Genomic DNA, 22361 nt, shown 5'->3' on the forward strand with positions numbered 1-22361 from the left:
AAATAGTGATCTCATTAACAAATCAGCATTTTAGAGCATTATTTAAAATCTCGGATGTACTCTGAGATGGACCACTGCCTGTATTATACACCATAAGCAATCGAGAACTGAACAGCAAGAACATGACGATTCATGTAGAGCTTTAAAACCAGTCACTGGTACAAGGAGAGAGACAGGGAGAGTAAACGTGCTTAGAGTAGAAGTTTGAGTTTGTAAGGTCTTAAAACTTTTAAAGTGTATCAATTCAAGAAAAAAACTGTATTAAATGTCTTTATGTGCAATATTAACAATTCTCTTATTTTGGTAAAATCTGTTGATCATATTCATTCATGTTTGGCTCTATGTAAGGTTATCTTTAGATGGTCTTTTTTTTAGGTGTGAAAGCACTGAGCAGAATAACTTCCTGTGGTTTGTGTTTGACATGAAATTACTCAAACTGAAAATTTACATGTTAAAATCCCAAATTCAAGTTAACAAAAATGTAAGCTTTATTAAGGAACTAGTGTTTTTTTTTATCAGTAATTAATTTTTTTTGGCTAAATTTTCTCCACAAATTGTCATATAAATGGTCTCTAGAATTATTACTCCAGACCCCTCACTTATTTTATTGTACCTGCTGTGATTAAATAAACTCTGTACTGTTGTGAAACACTAGTCCAGTTGTGCTACTAAGTGGCCCACTTAGACAATTTTGCAGCCCAACCTTATTTTTACATGTCTTCTCCGACGAAAAATGATGTCCTGCTTTTAGATAATTAAACTGTTTAGGATCAAGTCAGCACACCTATTAAAATGTGTTATAATAGCTGTCACCATACAGTATAGTGATAGAACAGAAGCATTGAACAAGCCAGAAATCATCAAATTTGGGCATTTACGGCCAGAAAATGTATTTGCTCTATACCATAGATGTTACATTAATGGAACATTAAATCAGAACATTCAGCCCTGCTCCCATGTACTGAGAAATCTTACATGCCTTTAATTTGTCCTTTTTTTTGCTGTGCAGGAAGTGGTATTAATTTTTCTCAGTTCAGGCCTTCAATTGGATTTTTAAAAGGGTGTAGTGCCTGCATAAGCTACAGGCTGCAAAAATGTAGCTGGCTCCTAGTTTTGAGGAAACGTTTATTATTAATGGTTTCTTCATATATGAATCCAGTAGTGGATGTTTGATTCAGACTGCCAATGTATGAACAAATAAAATAAAAGCTAGTCAGAGGCTCATGTTTTTCTAACCTCCTTTCATGTTCTCTTTTCCTCATTTCTCTCACTGACATCCCCAGTCTCATCATCAATAATGTGAAAACATTCTATCTTCGTTGAGAATTGTTAAGACAGTTTAACATCTTTCTGACTTCTTTCAGGAGATTGTACCCCTCATCCCTCAGCTACAAAGTAAAAGTGCAAGTGTTATGACTGAAAGAGCTGCCATCCTCTTCATTGCTCCTCTCAGAATGAAAAGATTGTTTAATTGCTGTAGACATTTGATTGTCTCTCTAACTGTTGCCTTTTAATGAGATGTTTTCTCAACTGTCCTTGAAGTTTTGAATGTCCATACCAGTGAGAAAGCTACACTCAGTGTTTCAAGTCAGTTAACATCAAAACACATCTGAAGTTAAATGTCAAGGTAGATGTGTGACTCACATTTCTTAAAACTTGACAAATTCAGTTTGTGTTCTAATGCTTCACAGCTTAGTAAAGTGTCCAACCTTTACCTTGCCTGTTTACAAAGCATCTTTCTAATTAATGCAGATTTCAATGTGACCAGAATGTAGCCATGGATGTGTTTGTCTTGAAACATTTACTGGAGTGTCAAATACAAAATTCAGCTTTATTGGTTTCTAGATTTTCTTTGTTTTGACCATAATGTCTGTCACTTTTTCATGAAATTGTTTACACCAAATACAGTAATGTGATTTCAAGGATGAATAATTTAATGTAGAAAAGGTTTTGCCTTATAATTACATCCAGTCTATTGATAAATAAGGATAGTAAGCATGTCAGAAAAATGGTATATTACATATTTTACATAAGGTTATTTTGATTTTGTTTTCTTGTCTTACACTGGAGTGTTTCTAACAATATGTACATTTCCTCCCTTGGTGTTAGGAGAATAAGAAAACCTGGCTGACCAGAGAATCAAATCAAGCTGAACTGAACAAAGAGCACAGCAAGGCAGAGAGCATCACCAACATGCTAAGCCAGGCCATCACCACCCAGCACCTGCTCTTTGCCAGCCTGGGCTCTGCTGAATACATCGAGTACATCCTAAAGAATCCCTTCAATGTACCTCAGACTGTCACCATTCATAGTGACGACCCTGAGCTACGGTAAGACTCTTTTAGAACAAAAAAATATATTAAAATATTTATATTTTTAATTTGCAGTCATGGGCATTAATTTTGGGTGTTTTGTAGTTGTAAAGATGTGAGCCTTCATTAAACACACTAACTGAGAGCAGGAGTTTCTGGACTCCAGTGTTTTCCATTAGCAGATTGCCCCACCTTGACATTGTTTTCACACACTGTGAATGTGTTTCCAAGAGAGTTGGCATTCTGTTTCAACTATGGAGTGCACTGTCATCTCTCTCTAGTGAGTTTCATGGTCTTTAAAGAGTCAGGCGCACAGAGACGGAACTCTTTTGACTATAGAGGTATGAACCCAAAGTACACTGATTTTGGGGTGGAAGATCTCCTATTTTGGTGCAATCATGATTTGTCAGGAAAATGTTAATGCTGCTGGGCTTTTGCAAGACACTGTCTTTAAAGGTCACATGTCTTAGACACATTTATATTAGTCTCAGAGTTCCCCAAAACATGCCTGTGAAGTTTGTTGCTAAAAAATACTCCAGTTTTGGATTTTTTCATGCCTGTTTCAGCCCTGCTCAGAATGAGCTGTTTCAGTCTCTGTGGATTTGAATGTTCATGAGCTGTCTGACTCCGCCCCTCTCAGGGAATGGATGTGGGCTTCATTGATGTGGCTCTCCTGATCCTCCTCTTGGGTGGAACTTTCTTCCAAGTGGAGAGTGCCAACCAAACTTGGGGGCAGTGCTAACTCTCCACATGACATCATGAGGGCAAAATCTGAGAACGGCTTGTTTCAGCACAGATTTTCTGAAAGGTGGAGAAATAGTGAGGGGTGTATTTTGCATAATATGTGACCTTTAAACCTGTGTACTTTCTCATTGTCACTGATGTAAGACGTGTTTCATTTAGACTGTTGTGCTTTTAATTGATAGTTTTCTTTACTGGTTTTCATTATCAGTTTTTCCTATTAAGGGTTTCCTTTAATAATTCATCAAAACAAAACAATCTACATTAGAGGGGAAATGACCTGCATACTGCATATTTACAAATAGTGCATCAGCTTATACTCTATCAGTATTTTTCCTTTTGGGAGTCTAGTCCAACTCAGTGCGCCTTACACTTCATGGCTGTACATTATTTTAATGAACAATATTGTTCAAAATTCTGTCTTTATCATCGAATCCTTATTGTTTAGTTTTACATTTAAAACATTATTCATGGATTTCCTAAGAGCAGTACACTTTTATTACCAACCATTGCAATATCATCAAAAATATATAAAAAACAAAGAATTCAAGGCACTGGGCTGAAAAGGGAATAATTTTGATAGAAATGAAGAAGTGGAATTGTAGACAGTACAATTAATGTTTCACTTTCATATGGTCTCAACTAAGTGGTGGGTGAATGGCATATAGATTATTTACTGTTGAATATTCATTTTAATGGTGGGAATATGACTAACTGGGGAGAGCGGCAATTTGTTCAAGCTTACTTGATGCTGATATGTAAATCAGGTAAAGTTTTAATGAAATATCCTTTTTGTTTTTTGGTATTCAGTGGATTAAGTTGTGGATTTTGCATCACAGTCTCTGCAAACGGCAGAATCTTGGACTGAGACCAGTACATGGAGAAGATAGAAACCTTGCCAAAGCTGTTATTCATAATGTGACTGATGGGAGAGAGGTTGACAGATTTGTCAGATATAGCACAAACTCATTGGCATTTGCTGCCTAAAATGCTCCCATTCTGTCTAAGGCATACGTTTCAATGAAAAATGTAAAAAAGTCATACAACTGTAGTTATAATAGCGATTAGATCATTCCAACCCAAAAATGTCATCCTACATGCCCATCATGATGGATTCCTATCATGACTGAAACACTCAACCCAGAAACTTTTTTCTCCTTTTTTGTCTACAAAAACAAGCAGGTATAGAAGTTTGGGTTTAAACACAAACTAGAGCAGTCTGTAAATCACTCATACTTGTGACATTTTTGAGTATTTTAGACATAGAGGTCCAATATGTCTGAGTGAAATATCTTCATAAAGTAAAAAATTAATTACAATTCTGTCATACTTGTTTTAGCTGAGCACTTACCTCAATATTTTCCAAAAGTTTTCAAAGCCAGAGAAATTCTTAATTTGTAGTTGTGGTGGTCCAAATTGTGATATGGTGGCCCCCTTGTTAGAGATGTTTATTATTGCCGTGGAAATCCTCGATGATACATCAAAGACTGTTATAAAAGGAAGTGGGCGCTACTAGTTGTGCACTACTTACTTGACACAGACCGTGACTGTTCTCTGCCATCGGCTGTGTATCCTGTTGCCAGAGCTCCCCCTTGAAAAGTGCAACTCCATCTTCCCAACCCCAGACCCCTGTAATGCTGCTTCCCCACCAGGGTTTTACTTACTGTCTATACTCATATTAACCCTTTAGTAATAGAGCTCAACAATGCCCACCAACTTTTTTGGTGATGCTGGTTCCAGAAGTTAAATTTGCCAGTCAAATCCCCTATAGACATTTTGCAAAGTCCTAATTACAATGGTTTTGATGTATGAAGGAAGTTTTTGTGCTACCCAGGTACTTATGAATATAAAACACTTGATTCAGCAGAAATATGACATTTGAAACTGAAGACAAAGGCAAGACCATATACATAACAAAGAGAAAAGGACTACATGTCCTACAGTCCATTGTGATTCATTCTGTTTGTTGTTTAGGGTAGTTTTTCAAGCTTTCCAATCATATTGGTACCTTTTATCAATACTTATTGTTGTTATAATCACATTTGAAATGATAAAGTAATACATCAAAGTTTGCATTTTGCTTCACACTGCAGTGGCAGGTGTTGTCATCAGTAGTCAACAGCCTTTGTTTGCTGGCTTGGTGGACATTTCCATGGTAGCCTGAGTTCGCACCAACCCAAGACATCACTGTGACTCTCAAGGATTGTGGGTATTGTACTTTGGCTAAGAGGACGAATAAACTATATTTTTCTTGACTTAGAGGTTGACATCTTACCAAGCATTCTCTTCTACAGGAGCATATCATCGTTTCATTCTCAGTTAGCTCGTGGTAAGTGTAACTTGGATATTTCTGATAATATGGCTAATATTTAATCTGCTATGGAGAAAATGAATTGGAGTTTTACTTCTGGAACCCCACTATTGAGCCTTATGGCTTTGATTACTTGCACCCTTAAATTTATTAAATTAAAGCACTCTTGATCAAGGGCTATTTCCTCTTCATTTGCTGACATAAATGATGGTGCTTTGTTTCCAACTGATGGACGTATATACATAGTTGCTTTTAATCATTATTACAAGTATTAGCGGAAGAAGCAGTATAAGTAGTCTTTAATGGTAGTAAAAGTAATAGTTTCAGTTGTAGTTATAGTGTAAGTAGAAGTATGAACCTGAGGAGACAACAATATCAAATCCATTTTTTCTCTTTCTTTTATGTGTTATCAGGTTGGCAATATCATTGCATTTTTGCCATCAGTTTTTGAGTGTGTTATAAAGGGGTGAATGTGACATGTAGTGTCAAAGCACTTTGATGGTCAGAAGACTATAAAAGAACTATATATGTACAGTCCATTTACCATTTACCCAGGATTTGCTTAGAACTTGGTAGAGCAGATTTCTCCAACTTTGTGCTCAGTTCATGGAATAACCTTCCAAACACACTACAGCTTAATGATTTTTTTTCTCCCACAGACAGTTCAAGGCTCAAGTAAAACCCTTTGTACTAGAGAAGTGCATTTGCTACTCCAAAGCTTGATTTGTATAATTTATCTGGTTTTCCTTTCTTTTTTTTTAACTTTCTTTTTCTGTTTCTTTTAACTACCTCCTCTGTGTTTTTGTCAGGTGTTTTGGTGTACCAAAGCTAGCTTTCTTTTTTTCTGTTGGTAATGGGCTTATTACGAGTCATGTCAGACCAAAGTTTGGTAATTTTACAAGCTGTCAGTGAAGAATTAACCTTGACACATAATTGTGGGATTTTATGTTTATCTACCAAAAAGAAATGTCAACTTCCTGAATGACAGATGCAAAATCTTCTCAGCACCTTTGCTGCAAAGGACCACTTTTCTTTACGTTTGAGTACATATTTCTTGCAGTGCAGCTTGCAACCAGGCTTCTCAATTCAAATGATCCTTCCAGATTAATGTCTAAGGGTCAGAATATGTTATATACTATATATATATTTTACTTGCTTTAAGCGGCTGTTGTAAGGAATGGTTGGTTAGTGTTTATTTTGGCAAACCTTTTGCATTGTCTTTTTTCAGATTGTGTCCTTGACATGTGTAGTGTCGTGTTGAAAAAATCATACCTTTTCTTTGTGTTTGGCTTCTTATCACCTAGAATCTGCAGTAAATCACAGAAGGCACCAACAGAAATTAGAAATAACAATATTAAATTTAAAACAACACTAAAAGTTTTTCATGATGTAAAAGATGTTTTTGCTCATCTGTCAATCTGCTTCAGCATGAGTATGTGATAGTTACAGGAAAAGGGTTAGTTATTGTGTGATTGGTTGTATACACTGGCTGCTCGGACTAAGCCACAGCAGCAGTTTCGTCAGAACTGCACAACATGTCTTTACGATTTTACAAGTGGGGTTTGCCAGTGAATCCAATGGCTGCTGTTGCAATAGCTTTTAGCTTGGATGTAGCTACAGGAAAGCGACAGGTTCATTGGAACTGGACCACATTACTTTTAAAACAAGAGCAGAGAGCCACGCCAGAAGGATGTTTTTGCACATCCACCAACTAGTCTTGGTACCAACTGAATTTACCGAGAGACTCTGCCATTAACAATCTAAGGCAGCAGTAGTCTGTCAGCTCAAGGGTTGCCATGTGCACAAAGTCATTTTGTCTTGTTGCTCTGATTGGCCTGTCATGGATGTGACAGACAGAACAATCTTCCAGTCACCTCCTGTCTTTTTGGAAAAGACCTGCCCTTCTCAAACACTTTCTTTGGGAGCTTTCCCAGATGAATGTGAAATATATTAATGCTATGGATATATGAAACAGTTTCTCTGGCATACTATGTTAGGTGCTTGCTGCTGACCGGGCTTTACGTTTTACATTTTTGGATCCTTCCATTTTTAAGCCACAGACATAAGGGACAGCACAATTACACTCCCCAAAAACCAATCACTCTGCCAAAACATGCAATTCAGTCAGGGATTTCAACAGGCATACCAGATTGTTGCAGTCAGCTCTATACTAGGCTAACCTAGCCTTTTTTAGATGCTAAAGAGGCTTTTGTATTGATTCTAGTTTGTTTGATAACATGTTAAAAACTCTTCAAAGTAAGTAAGAAATGTTTGTGTTGCTTGTTAAGACCACTTTGGCTCTTGCATTGCAGTAGAAACACACCAGTAAACAAAGTCATAACACAAACAAGATTTGAAAAGCCAAAGCAAAGAAGTTTCACCGAAAGAATGATGCTGAAGTTAATCTTTTAGCACCTCCTTTAGTAATGCAACACAAAAATAATAAGAAATGTATGTTAGAAATACTGTACAGTATGAAACACAAACACCAAAAATGAGAAAAACTACAGTCAAAGGGTTTTTGCTTGTGTAATTGTATGTTTTATTCAGGTGGTGGGAGATCTGTTCACAGCCTGCTCTCTGTTTAAATATGATGCATGTGTTTTTAAAGTTGTACAGTAACGTGTGCATTCTTGTGTGCATGTTTTAAAGCTTGAAGTCAGTTTAATGCTGTTTTTATCCTTTCTTTTTGATTTTGTTGGTGCACTAATCATTCATAGTAGTTTGCTTGCATGCCTGAATAACCAGGAAGAAATATTTGTCATAACTCTAGTAGTCGCCACATTTCAGCGGTTTCCTATGTGTATCAACATGGATAAGTAGGTTAAACTTTAAATGTATCAGGACAGTTAACTTCCCCCTAGAACTATGTTGCTATATTGCATTATTTTGTTCACACTAATACTGTAGGCTTATAAAACAGGTAGCTTTCAGCCTCTCCATTTGCAACGAGAATTGTCCTTGACACAAATGCAGACACACTCACATGCTGGTGATGCTAAATACCCCCTTTAATCCACATATAGCAGCCATTATGGCTGCTGTTTCCTGAATCAGCCGTTCTTGTATCCGTGTTATGTTTGTTTCCTTAAGTTAGCGTTGTCGTTAATCCCTCCTTGCGGATCCTTTGTTATGGATTCTGCTCATGCCTTTGCTTTGGATTTGCATATATCATGTTGATCAACAAAGGCTGGAGTGCGCCACGGATGAATCATTATGGCATTAGCCCGGCCACCAAGCCTAGCAGATATAATTGAAAGTCATCAATCCCTGCATCTGTCCTCTCATCAGCCCTGCACCCTGTTAGTTTATTTATTTAACTCCTGAAGAGGCAGTATGACACATCACACCAAAGCATCTGTCACCTCTACCAGGAGCCAGAGACAGACAAAAAAATAACAAAAAAGAGTTCAATGATAATAATATTTCTGCTCCCTGGCTTTCCCCTCCACTATTTATGTGACAATAAATATTCCTTAGAGTTGAATTATAACATTAGAGGGATTTACTACAAGACTCAATACTCCATCTGTGTCTGGTCCCTGTCTAACACTGTCTCTTAACAGCATGTGAGTGCCAGACATTGCGACACATCATATACTTGAGGTCCACACTGTGAATTTCAGGCTGCTCTTGTGAAAATGTTTGACATCTGCTGCTTTTACAATGCAAACAACGGAATTGTGGTACTTTGTACTGACGAGCCTCTAACATCTATGAGACAAATAGTTTTGTCTCCGTGTTGACACAAGTCGGAGCCTAACAATTTAAGCATGGATATGGATATTATTAACGCACAACTATCTGAACTTTGTAAAGCGAGTTTAAAAGCTACACTATAAGGACACAAGTATTTTACCACACCTGTTGATTATTGAATTCAGGTTTTGTAATCAGACTCACTAACATAGGTGTATACAATCAAGCACCTAGTCATGCGGTCTGCATTTGCAAATATTTGTGATACAAGTGGGTTGTTCTTAAGAGCTCAGTGACTTCAAGACTCTGATGGGACGCCACCCTTACAAAAGAGTTAATGAAATTTCATCCCCTGGATCTTCCATGGTAAACTATAAGAAGTGAAAGCATTAGGGACATCAACTCAGCTATGAAGAGGAAGACCATGTAGAATTTCAACTCCCTCTTCTCTGTTTGGCAGTCAGACGGGCGAGCTTGGCTTTGGCGGGAGCTGGGAGAACATTACCTCCCTGACAGCATTGTGCCAACTGTGAAGTTTGGTGAAGGAGGGATAATGCTATGGCAGGGCTGTACAGTGCGACATATATGTCACAAATGCTACAAGAAAAGTGGTCTTTGCTAAGAGGTTGTCACTCCTCATCGCACAGGTGCTATGACAAAGTGAGAGAGGTGCGTGCATGCCAGGCACACATATGAGACTTTACGTTTTACTTGTTGCCACAAAGTCTTTACTCCACTTTGATTTGAGATTTGAAATAAATGCTCAGTCCATTAATTTTATACTTCTGGTACATTTTAAATTCATGCGTAATCCTGTGCGTCTGGAGTGTGAGCGACCACACTCCGCAGCTGATGCAATGGTGAGAAAGGGACCTGCAGAAGCTCAAACGAGGCAGACTCAGAGCATACGCAGTACAGGTGGTCGTTACGTTTAAGAGGAGTGCTGCTTTAATACCAAGTTTTTTATTAAGGCATGTAGGCTAGACGATGTTAAAACATATATCAACTAGCCTACTTCTCGGTTTGCCTCGTCCTCTCCTATTATGCGTTGACGGTCACAGTGAGTGATTTGTCAGTGAGAGGACAGATTGCTCAGTCTGCGCTAACCTCTGATTAAAGGTTAATGTATAAAATGATGCATTCTCCCTTCATTAATATTGTAGCTGCTGTTGTGTGGTTAACAAGCCAATATGTGTCTGAATGTAGCATACAGGTCCAATATGACATGGACAGACCGCAGTTTATGATGGAGAGATGAGGGAGAGAGAGTGACAGGAGCACGGAGGAGTTTAAAAATACAGCCACACAATGTAGAAACTTTATGTATATTGTTAGGGTAAAAACAATATTGTTTGTTTTAATTACCATTTAACTCTAATAGTACTGATGTTATGATTACACAGTGTTAGAGAGAAAAGGGGGATTTTGTTCATTTACATTGGCTTTATAAACATCAGAACTCTGTGTGATAGTACAATATGGACCAAACTCTAACAGTGTTTAATGGATTTCTATAATGGTACAAATAGAGTCCTATTACTCTGAGTATCAGCTAAATATATGAGGGGTGTCCAAACTATGGGCTGTGGGCCAACAGTGGCCCTTGGTCCTTTTATATTGGCCTGCAAGAAATCCAATAAAAAAGGCCTGCATAAGAACATAAAACTTGAACTTTACCCTATTTCTTAGTTTGACTAGGAATGCACAATATTGGAGTTTATACAATATGGCAAAATGTACAAATTAGATTTAGTGGATATCAATACCAATATATAGTTCAGACCTAACTTCAGTCCTGGAAACACAGTTTACGGATAAACAAATAAACTTGCTTCAGTCTCTAGAAGAAATTTTAAAGTTTAAGTAATTAGGACGAACATAGAAAAAGACTTCAACTGTCAGTTGGTCCAGCCTAAAGTTAAACAATAAAATAGCAGCACAAAAGGAGATCATTTGATCCTCTGATCTGTCTCAAGGTCTGATTTCCAAATCATATTGTTCTAATCATCTTCAAGCACCAACACTTTTATAAAGTTAATCAGCTTCAAGCAGTTTGCTCGTTTTGTGTCTGAATGTGGAGATGAACTGCCAGCATCTCTCTTCTCTGCTGCACCCCAAAGTCCTTAACAATGACTGGCTGTTTGCTTTGTTAGACATTAGCGGATAGCTTTATTTTAGGCTGTTTTGGTTTTTGTATTTCAAGTACATTCACTTACTAAGGATATATTTTGGTTACATGTTGGTTTTAGAGATGTAACAAACATTTTATACTTTGTGCTGTTGGTTTTTTGTTCTATGCTACAAGATTATTAACCTCTGTAGCACCAGTTCTATGGGCAAAAAAGTTAACATACAGCCTTGTATGGGGCTGTGGGGCTTTAGGGCTGTAGTCAACCAAAGAAAAACTTGATCGACCAAAATCGCAACCAGGCACCAACCAATCGACTAGTCATTCAGGTAGAAAAAAAGGAAAAAAAATAGAAAAATACATTTTAAAAATCACCTTGTTGGGGACCTCTGGGGACCTGTTTAATCCATACAGGTTCCTCACTGCACCTGCTTGGTACTCTAAATGATCCTTAAATTAACATAACAAGCCTTTTGAAGCATTAATATATCTTTTAGGCTCATCATGTCTTACTAAAAATATAATTAATTAAGAGACGATCAGCATGCACCTGCATTTGATGTCCGTGATTCCGTTGCGGTAACTCTTTAAACTCATACAGCATACAAAATAACCTCAGATTATCATTTTTCATTCATTTATAATGGTAACTATTAACAGGATCACTTGTCGGGACTCAATGACAAGCAGACATCGCCTTTTATGTCCTCTGCTTTTTGCCTGTTTGTAAGAGAAGCTAACACTAACGTGAACACTCAAAGGAGATTATAAAAGGAGATGATACTACGCAGCCAATTTACCGACAGGTGAATTAAACTGACCGCAGGAGACGGGAGTTGATTCAGTGAGGGAGGGCAGAGCAGAGACACTCAGTAGCGCCACTTCAATACAAACAGCCTGCAACTTTGTGATGAGTTGATGTGTTGTTTCTGAGTGTTAGTGCTGTAAAATATCAGAAAATAGCCCCCTCTGCTAGCTTTGTGTGCTTCTCTACCTGTAATTCCTAGAGCTGCATTGCTCCTCGTCCCCTGCAGCACATGTCTCTATATGCCAGCTGCACACTATGCGTCTGCCCCCTGACCAGTGACTTGGGGGAGGGGGGTGGGCAACTCACCGACCAGAGGGATCTTGGTCAAACAAAAGCTTTCGACCAAACAATCGACCAATCGAATTGAAGCTGTCAGCCCTATTGGGCTGTTTTTCAGGGTTTGGGCTAGGCTTCTTATGTCTAGTGAAGGTCAATCTTGATTCTTCAGCTTACCAAGACATTTTGGACAATACTATGGTTCCAACTATGTGGCAACAGTTTTTCCATACCAACATGATCCTCCCCAGTGTAATGGAATCCTGTAATGGAGGAATGTGTTGAACTGGATGCAGTTCTTATTAAACATAAAATACATATAAATAGTTCTTGTAGAAATTGCAGCTCAAGGAATTATTTAATCTCAAGATCAATACATATTGAGGTATCTTTTTTTTTGTACAAACAGTACTGTTTGAGACAAGCGCAAGTACTTCGGTTCAAGGCTTTGATCAATCAAGATCAATCTTATAGGACCATATCACAATATAATAAATATGTTTCTTTCTCTCTAAGAAAATGCATCAAGTAAGGCCACAGGGTTTTGCTGGCCTCTGAACACTCCTTCTCTCTTGATCCACTCACTGAGCTCTGGGATCAAGAGAATTGATAAGTCAGTAGGTGGTTCTTTTATATAGGTTTCATCTCTAATCTCTAACATAACCTGCTTGAGAACAGGTTAGGAGTTCAGCATCATTTACTTTTGTAATGAACCCAAGTAAGAAGAGAACCACTTTGCTTGCTACCCAAAACAATCTACTTGTAGGGACGTTGGGTATACTTCATCAATAGAGTGAAAAAACAATCAACCTTTTTAAATAAAGGGCCACCTTTGTATCTTAACTTACAACACTTTTCATAAAGAGAACATGCAGACCGTTCCCTTTTATGCTGTTAGAGTGATACAATTGTATTTTACACAGTGCTCAATTGTTACAAGTGATCTCAGGGCTCTTTACAAAAAATAGCAGGTTCAGGCCATACTCTGTTATATTTATTCCAGAGAATCTAACACAGGGTCACCATGAGCAAGCACTTGACAGTATTTTTTAACATTTTTAAACAGTAGCATGCAGACTTCCTTTTTAATAAGAAGACAGTACAAACAGAACCCCAACCATTAATAAACAGTCCTCCACCTTATCAGGTAGACCAAGAAAGAGGGATTGTGGGAGAGGCTGAAAGAAAAGATGGATAGGTACAAACAAACACAGAGTAAAGATGTATAACAGCACTTATAATGATAGAAATTAAATTTTTAAATTTGCAATTACATTTACATTTACATTTACAATTTTAGAGATGCTCCACTTAAACTTTTAAAGTTTAAATACCTGGTTTTGGTTGTCTGCTGATACCAGTACTAATACATTCTTATGTGATTTGTAGAAGATTTTAGCTTTCATGCTGTAGCACTGCTCTGTGTTGTGTTATCATAGTCCTCTGCAGTAAGGCATAGAGCTTTTATATCCATTAATTCTGATGATAAATGTTCTCATACACTCTGGTGGAGGCCAGGCTTTTCAAAATGTATTTATGTAATAAAAAATGAACCAAGGTTCCTGAATGTTTTGTTGCTTTCCCCATCTTTGTAAGTAAACCAACAAAGGTTACTGCTTTGTTTCGTTTCATATGCCCTCTTTCATTGTTTTATCTTACCGTTCTAACCACCACCTCTTGAAACATAAGCTCTGCAGAAATTGCAATTATGCTTGGAAGCTGTTGGCATAACAACTATGAAATGCACCAAACTGCTTAGCCTTAGTAGGGATCTTGGTCACTGATACCTGATCTATCTATTTAAGTCTGGATCAGATCAATATTCAGTACCATGATTGGATACTTGCATCTCTAGGTACTGCATGTATGTAAGTGTAAAGACTGATAACAATATTAGTGGCATTTGGGGTCAAAAGGGTTCACAGCACAAAGAAGTCCAAAGGGACTACCAGTATGAATGCGTTACAACTCTTGTTATGAAATAAAGGAAGTTATGTGCATCGATGAGACATGAATGCTTACGTATAAAGAGAGGGAGAGGCAGGGGCTCAATGTAACAAGTCTCTAGAGGTGCCAGGAACTCATAACAAATGGGATGATTCCAATGGAAAGAGGCGTCATGATGTATTTTTTTCTCTTAGAAACATTTGGTAGTTTAAGCAGGGCTGTATGTGGGAGCTTAATTTGCTCACACACTGGCAACACAAGGCAATTGTCACAAAGTGATTGCTGCTGCTTTTGTGTCTGTACTGGACTAAGGGGATGTTTGGACATGTATACCTTGTCCCAGAACTAAAATGCTCTTGACAACAGTGTACCATGGAACTCTGAGCTTCATTACTATTTTTAAAACCCTTACCCATCACAAAGGATGGATATAAATTGCATGTAATGGACTACTCTAAAGTGAAGAAAGCAGTCAAATTTATCATTGTGCCAGTGGGTATGATGTGAGCCCAGTATGCTGTGCAGAGCCTGCTAACATTAGCAGCTAGCTCCAGCAGCCTTTATTCCTCTTTGCAGGTTAGTATCGTGGTTAACTGTCACTTCTGTTCAGAAGTGTTGGTTAACCAGGATACTAGCATAGTGGCAGGAAGCTTCAGTACAGTTTTAAAAGAGCTTTTGACAGAGGCTTCAGGCTTGTCTTTATAAAGGACTTTAGATTATTCTTTTCACTAACTCTTAAACCTTGCACCAACATATTTGATATACAGATGTAAGTGTTTATAGCTAACCATGCTCATGCCTACCTATCACTGTTTGTTGTATGAACATGTTGGATTGTTTTATATACACATTAATTAAGCTACTGGAGTATTCTGCAACACATGGCTATTTTGGGTCTACCTCTTTCAAACCTTCTGACCACATCAATCAGGAAACCAGGAAACATAAAATCTTTAGTCTCAGGATCTCAGGAACTTAGAAAAAAGCAGTTAAGATTGCTGCTCTGTTTGCTTTAAAGAGAGGGTATTATACTTTTCTGATTTTTAAAACATAAATATAAAGTCACAATGTTGGGTGTCCATACTTCACGTATGCAAATTTTCAAACCGCAAGATAAATGTATGTGGCAGTTATCTTGGAATTAGAGTGTAAACTGATGAAAACAGTTCGATGGGAATCTCTCTGAGATCTTCCCGAGATGAGATTTTGATGGCGCGAACAGGGAGTGAACTGATGAGGTCATCGCAATAGGATCTCCTGACTGGTTCGTCCGTGCTGCTGGCAAAGGGGAACAGACCGCCCCCACAAGGCCTTTTAGCCATTTAGTAACACAGTAACACCAAACAGATACGTCCTGCTCTATCTTTTGATGCTGCTGGTTTTCTTCCCCCTCTCTCTCCAAACTATCAGCATCAGGCTCCGGACATATATCATAATTCGCCATATTTTACTCAGTCGGACAGGTTCATTCAAAGTTTACAATTACTAGCATAGCAAATTAGCCACATTGGAGGGGACAGGCACAAAACATTGAGTCTGCCGCTGGCCAGCCTCCGGAAAATCGGCCAATCGGAGGAAAGCAGGTCCGTGGAGGGAGGGGTGTTAAAGAGACAGCAGCGAAAATGAATCGTTTCAAACGGAGGTTAAATTAAGGGTTTTTCAGGATGCCAGTGTTAGAAACATGAGGAGTTCTTTGAGCTGTAAACCATGTGAAGCTACTACGTGGGTATCAGAGAGATGGTGTAAAGCCTTGAAAAAAAGGCATAATACCCCCTCTTTAAATGAATAACAAAACGATGTGAATTTTGCTGAGCTGCTCTCGTTGGATGCTTTTAAGAGGATGTTAATGATTTGGAGGATGATAAATCTACCTTATATTCTCATGATTGTGGTTTCATTTTGACAGATATTTTCTAATTGTTTTATCTTTTCCATGTGTTATTATTTTTTGTATATGGTAGCTCATCTGTCAGAAAATTTAGCTGTGTTGCTGCCTGTCTTGGCCAGGACACTCCTGTAAAAGAGACTTTTCATCTCAAGGTTTTTCCTGGTTTGATATAGGTCAAATAACAAAAAGCAAACATCCTAATTTCTTCATATAGTTCCATTTAATAAGGTACTGTCATTTTTTAAATTTCAAACAGCACCGTAATTGATAAAGAACATATATATAACAGAATAAAATACTTCCTGTACCTCATTACCCTGGACTCCCCAAAGCCTAGTCTTGTTAGTGCACTGAGGAAACTCAGCTGTTACTGTCTTGTAAATATTTCAACCAATATTTGACAATATTTTTTAAACACCAGCAAAGCCTTGGGTTACCTCTCTGTCTCACCGACAAAACACAGTCCAACCCTCAACATCAAAATTCAGTGTCAGGCTTGTCTTAACATGAAGGAAATGTTTCCGACCTGTTGGCATTCGCTTTACACGGCTACCTTTACACTTGGCCTCACAGAGCCTGGTGCGAGCTGTGACTGCTGCCTATCAGAGAGATAGGAGGCTACAGCTTTGCACAGCTTCCCCTCTGTTCATGCTGCTGCTTTCTCTCTCTCTCTCTCTCTCTCTCTTTGAGATTCTTCTTCTCATTATCTGGCTTCTTTTCTGAGCTTTCTCAACCCCACATACATTCAGCTCTTTCTCTTGATATCTTTTTAATCATCTTCATTTTGTTCTGTCTGTTTTCTCCCCTATGTGCCCCATTTTTTTTGTTCTTTTCAATTCCTGCCTGGTTTTGTTTTCTAGCCGTAAAAATGAATCAACCCTTGTTTTTTTATTGAAGCTCAGATGAAACACAATCGTTGCCTCTTTGTTGTCATGATAAGCTGAAGGCAGAATATTTATTCCCTGTAAATAGTTAGGAATCTCAAATAAGAACCATGGAATTGACTTTGGCCTCAAACCCTAATGTTTGTGAGGTGGGGCCCTGAAAAATCATAAAGTGCTGCTCTCTTATTGAGAGAATTTCCCCCCTCAGTGCCTTTAGCTGAGAGTCTTTGATGTTTAAAGCAGCGCTTCCATTTATGTATTCGTGCGTGAAAATGAAAAAGTGCAAACAAGACCTCCCTTTGTTGGAGTCTGTTATAGGTTCCTGTTGCTTTCTCCTTGGAAATCCATTTGTTGTGGATTGGAGGGAAGAGGAGGAGGGGTCACTAACCTTTATACACCTTTCTGAAAGCTACAATTGTTCAGAAAAAGAAAGCCTTTTGCTTGTGTGTTGACTGTTCGACCGTGGAATTAGCTCACTTCGATTTTTGGCTATACAGAATGCTTAAACATTGCTAGCATTTGTTTGTCAGACTGGAAGGTCAGTGTTGTTGTCAGTACTAAAGGGAATTGTATTGTTTTGTATGCTTGTCTGGATGCCTCGCAGAGAATAGGTCAGTTATGTAGTTTTTTTTCATGACTTTCCATAAAAAGATTCCAGGTAAACCCCCGCATACTAACTTGCACAAACATTTTTTGCCACATTTTCATGCTAGACCTTCATCTGACTGTTTGCCTGAAGAAGGTTTAATATTAAGAAATTGCAAATGTTTAAGTTAGGCAGTGTGCTGAAAACTTTTGATGGGCACATTACCTTCCTGTATCATAAGATGGATTTGCAAAGTATTTGACTGGTGAGGAACCCAGCAAATCAGTTGTTGTATGTAGTTTCTCCTATCTCAGCTGCTGGATCTTGTAACTCCTACAGAGTAGTCCAAGGCATCTTGTTGGCCTCTCTCACTAGTCTCCTTTTTGCAAAGTCACTCTGTCAGGATGGCCTGACAATATGTAGACCATATTCCTTTCATTTCTTGATGATGGATTTAACAAACTCTAGCAGATTTTCAGTGCCTTGCACATTTTTTTGTACCCATCCCCCTAAAGAGTCATTGGATAACAATGCATGCAGAGTTTAAGGACAAAACATTTTTTTTCCAACGAATGGATGATGAATACATTCACCAAAAAACACGAATGGTTAACCTGACCACAACCTCAGAAAAAGCACAGAGGGCTTCTTATTTGGCCGCTCAAAGGATCGCACAAAGTAAGAAGCCACACTCAATTGAACTAGGGCTTCTGTTTAGTTTGAAGAATTTAAAATACAGCATCTAGGAGTGCTAATGGCAGTTAACTTATGTTTGATCAGCATGAGGGTTATTTGAGGGTTATAGGGAAAATTTTCTGCCCTGTAAGGGGTCCCTAGCCGGGAAAAGTTTGAGAACCCCTGCCCCAACTAATACTTTTCAGTAAACTTTTGACTGAGTTGCTTGGAGTGTTCTTTTGTCTTCATGGTGCAACAGTAGCAAGGAATTAGTGCTGTCACGATATCAGATTTTCATGTCACGATTATCGTGGGCAAAAAAATGTCACGATAACGATATCACGATTTCAATAAAAAAATCAAATATAATGGGACAATTAATCAAATTTATCTTTAACTTTATTTATGTTGTGTTCTCACTTTTGGCAGATGGATTACACTCAAAAATTTTGAGCACGATGTTGAAATTTTATTTTTTAATACCATGATTATCGTCAATATCGGTATATCACGACAGCCCTACCAGGAATACTGATTAACCAGTGACTTGAACTTCCAGACACACGTGTCTTTATACTGCGATCATTTAAGGTGCATTCACTGTACTCAGGTGATTCCAATTTCACTAACTGTGAGGCTTCTAGCACAAATTAGCTGGACCTCTGTTTCACTTTAAAAGGAGTGAATATTTGTGCAATAACTTACTTCACCTTATGTATTTTTTTTATTTTCTTGACAGTACTTTGCAGAAATGTGTTTTAACTTTTACATTAAAGAATGTTTTTGTATTTTTTGTCAACAAAGCTTTATTATATTGACTATTACTATTTTATAAAACCAGTTAAAAGGTTAAACATCCAAGGGGGTGAACACTTTTGATAGGCAATTAATAATGGCTTACTTAACCTGATGAACAAAGGAATTAGTAAAAGAATTGGATTATATAAAAAAAGGATTCTGGAGGTGATGTAATATCTATAAATATTTATTCAATTGGTAAGCTCCTGACTAGCTGTAGAGCCACTGTTAAACTATCAGTCCCACAGCTTTACTATTTACAACAAACTCAGAGAAAGCTGAACTTCACTTGTTATTTTGAGATTTTTGCTCAACAATGTGTATCAAGTTTGGATATATTTGAGTTCTGAAATATTAATTTTGTATTAATTTCTTATAACTTTGAAGCAACAGTTTGAAACTTGAACTTTTTGGGGGTTTTGAGGTCAAATCATTGCTAATTCTGTCCTATACAGCATGTGAAGGATTCCCTTGTGTAAACCTCATGATAAAACATGCTGTCTCAACTGTACATCTTCATCAGACACAGGCCTGTCAGCAGCTTTGACAGTCATTAAAAGTAACTACATAGAAAAAGTCAATCTTCTCCTGTTTGCTTTTATAGGTCACGTAGAAGCATCAGTATTAATTTCAGTCTGTTTCATAGCCAGTTACAAATAGCTCACAAAGCTTTAAAAGTTAGACTCTCTGCTTCTGCTGCATCGATTTATTTAACCATTCTCTTTTTATGACTCTCTCCCTTGACACCCAACTTTAAGAATCTGTAATACTAGATCTCTTGGATACAGAATTAGTTGAAATTCCTTCAAACATTGTTTCTCTTTTGAGAATAGAGATGTCATTTGGGTATTCCATTCAGAAAACAGGCGGCACAATGTCTCCAAGACTACAGCTCAGTTTACCACGCGCGTTTCAATAGTTATTCATGCTTAAAGATCAGAATGCTAAACCCTTAGACACAATCACCAGCCAAAAAGTGCTCTACACAAAAAAAATCAACCAGCAGTGCTTTGTATTTATTTTTATTTTTCAACTATTTTGATAATCCCACAGCCTTTCCTGGGCTGCCATTGTCAGTATTGTCAGCCAAACTTCTGGCAAGACTAAAAGAGAAGCAAAGACATCAGTATTTTTTGTGCTTCACTTGGTATCTTTTCATACTGATAGATTCAGAGAACATTTCCCTTTTCCTGATCATGTTACAAGTCTAACTCTAATCCTTGATGGACCCTTAAAGAGAAAGGGTGTCCTTTCATCTTGCTTATGTCCTTTTATCTTTCTGTCTAGTGTTCTCACTAACACAGAGGAGTGGAGTTACTTCAAAGCACTCACCAAAACTCCAACCCCACTGGAGGAGAACATGTTCCACTTGGAGGAGGATGCCCCAGGACCTCGAGTTTACCTCAGGCCAAAAGAGAGCATTCATATTCCCCTGAAATACCAGAGCTTTTACTGTGACCACACCATGGCCATTCAGGTACAGGTCGATTCTTTTGAAACATAAGGACTCTTACTTCTAAACCATGTTTAGAACTTTTGGTATTTCTTACTAATACCAATTTATTTCACCAGTCAGATATTATCCTGAAACCCCCAGAGGATTGCTTAAATTATTGTAAGGATTCAATCTTCACTTATTTCAGTTACCACTGATAAAAGAGAAAGGTCATACAAATCAGTCTCTTTAGATTTATATCACAAGTCAGGGCTATTGATACTATTTTAAGAAAATCATCTAAAATTGATTGGCCTTGAGTGGTCCAAAGAAGTGTTTGTTTGAAAACACTGTGAGAATAAAAAATGGAGTAGTGCTAAAGGCTGAGATTGATATAGGTGTGACTGTACGCTTTGAGGTTTTTTAAGAACAGCTTATCTTTTCTAAAAATGCACATAATGGTAAGTTATGCTTGACCATGAGATACCAGAAAAACAGACATTAATCTTCTTTACTCTAATATCATGTCCATGTAGATAGGAATTTTACAGACTTTGGGTCTTTTATATGAAGATTTGTGAAGATTTACAGATTCCATGCCTGATGCACAAAAGTAATATTTTCTCTACAGTCAGATGCTGGTTTTGACTGATGACAAATTTTGATAACTGTTCTGTCTCTAATCAAATCCTCACAGGGACCAAGCTTCCTACCTACAGGCAAAGATTCTCGTGTGGCCAGGAAATATCTGTCTAATATTGTTGCTGCCAAGATTATCAAGGTACAGAATGTGTTTCTTATGCCTAATGCTACCCTTTTCTGTGTATTGAACCATATTTATTTCCTTCTGTAATCTTCATCTTCTCAGTTGTTTGCCTCCAGGCTGGAATTATAGTAAGCTATAGATCTGAGATGCATTGTGAATGTACTGTATGTTTTTCTGCCATGAAAAGAGCTTAAATAGAGTGTATTTATGTCATTTTTAGCATCTTATGGTATATACATTACAATGATTGCTGTATTCAGAGGAGAAGAAAAAGGATAATCCCACCTACACTAAACATATAGTTCAATTTTGCTTGAATTTGCTTGTGAATTCAACTTTAATAGTGTGTAAACCTCGTGTACATCCCTAAATCTCATAACATCTAATATACACAGGCACACACCCATACAACTTTTTGCAGAGTGGCAGTGCACCTCCTCGTCCCTCCTTTCCACTCCCACACAGTCACAGCTCAGACACAAAGAACACTTTGAAGTGTCAACTATTTAAAAAGTTACACTAGCCAGACAAGATTGTCAAGCGAAATTATATGCTGGAAATTACTTTTATCTTACTGAACATTGTTTATCTTCTCCAACTGGCAAATGTCAGGCTGGAGAGTTAAACTATCTCTAATTGGAGGACAGCTTGACACGCTTGGCTAATCTACTTTAAATGAACCATGCATACATGGTATTATGCTGAAGTTACTTTCCTATTTTACGCCATTATTCATCCGTTAATAATTCATAAGAAGTTTAGAGTAGAAGCTAACAATGAGAATGTGCTTGTTCACATGTTAAGATAAGTCGATGTGCTCTGTATCTCCATTTGACGTAATGTGCTCAGCAGCCCCTGTGTGCTACAGCTGTCAGCAAAATTAACTTCTGTTCCTCATGAATCCTTTCAGATTGAAATTTAGGCCCTTTTCTCTACAGATGTGAGTTTAAATCTGGGCTCACATTACTGGCAGATTTATGCAGCTAAAACAAGATATCAGATGGTGTATGTGCTAACCTGCAGTAGCTCACAATGATCCTGTTGTTCGTGTTGAGTACAGTACCCTGAAGCTCTCCCATTGCACAGGGTGATGAAATATTTGCCAGT

General features: G+C 37.8%; 1 protein-coding gene across 1 annotated transcript in view; it reads left to right on the forward strand.

Moving 5' to 3' along the window:
* Positions 1 to 22361, forward strand: part of nphp4 (nephronophthisis 4) — a 312689-nt gene that overhangs the window by 269238 nt on the left and 21090 nt on the right. Inside the window, exons 20-22 of the mRNA XM_041799567.1 lie at positions 2110 to 2330; positions 20341 to 20530; positions 21186 to 21269. Coding sequence (XP_041655501.1) covers positions 2110 to 2330; positions 20341 to 20530; positions 21186 to 21269 — 495 coding nt within the window. The remainder of the gene's footprint in view (positions 1 to 2109; positions 2331 to 20340; positions 20531 to 21185; positions 21270 to 22361) is intronic.

The sequence above is a fragment of the Cheilinus undulatus genome, linkage group 11 (assembly GCF_018320785.1).
Source record: "Cheilinus undulatus linkage group 11, ASM1832078v1, whole genome shotgun sequence".
Taxonomy (NCBI): Eukaryota; Metazoa; Chordata; class Actinopteri; order Labriformes; family Labridae; genus Cheilinus; species Cheilinus undulatus.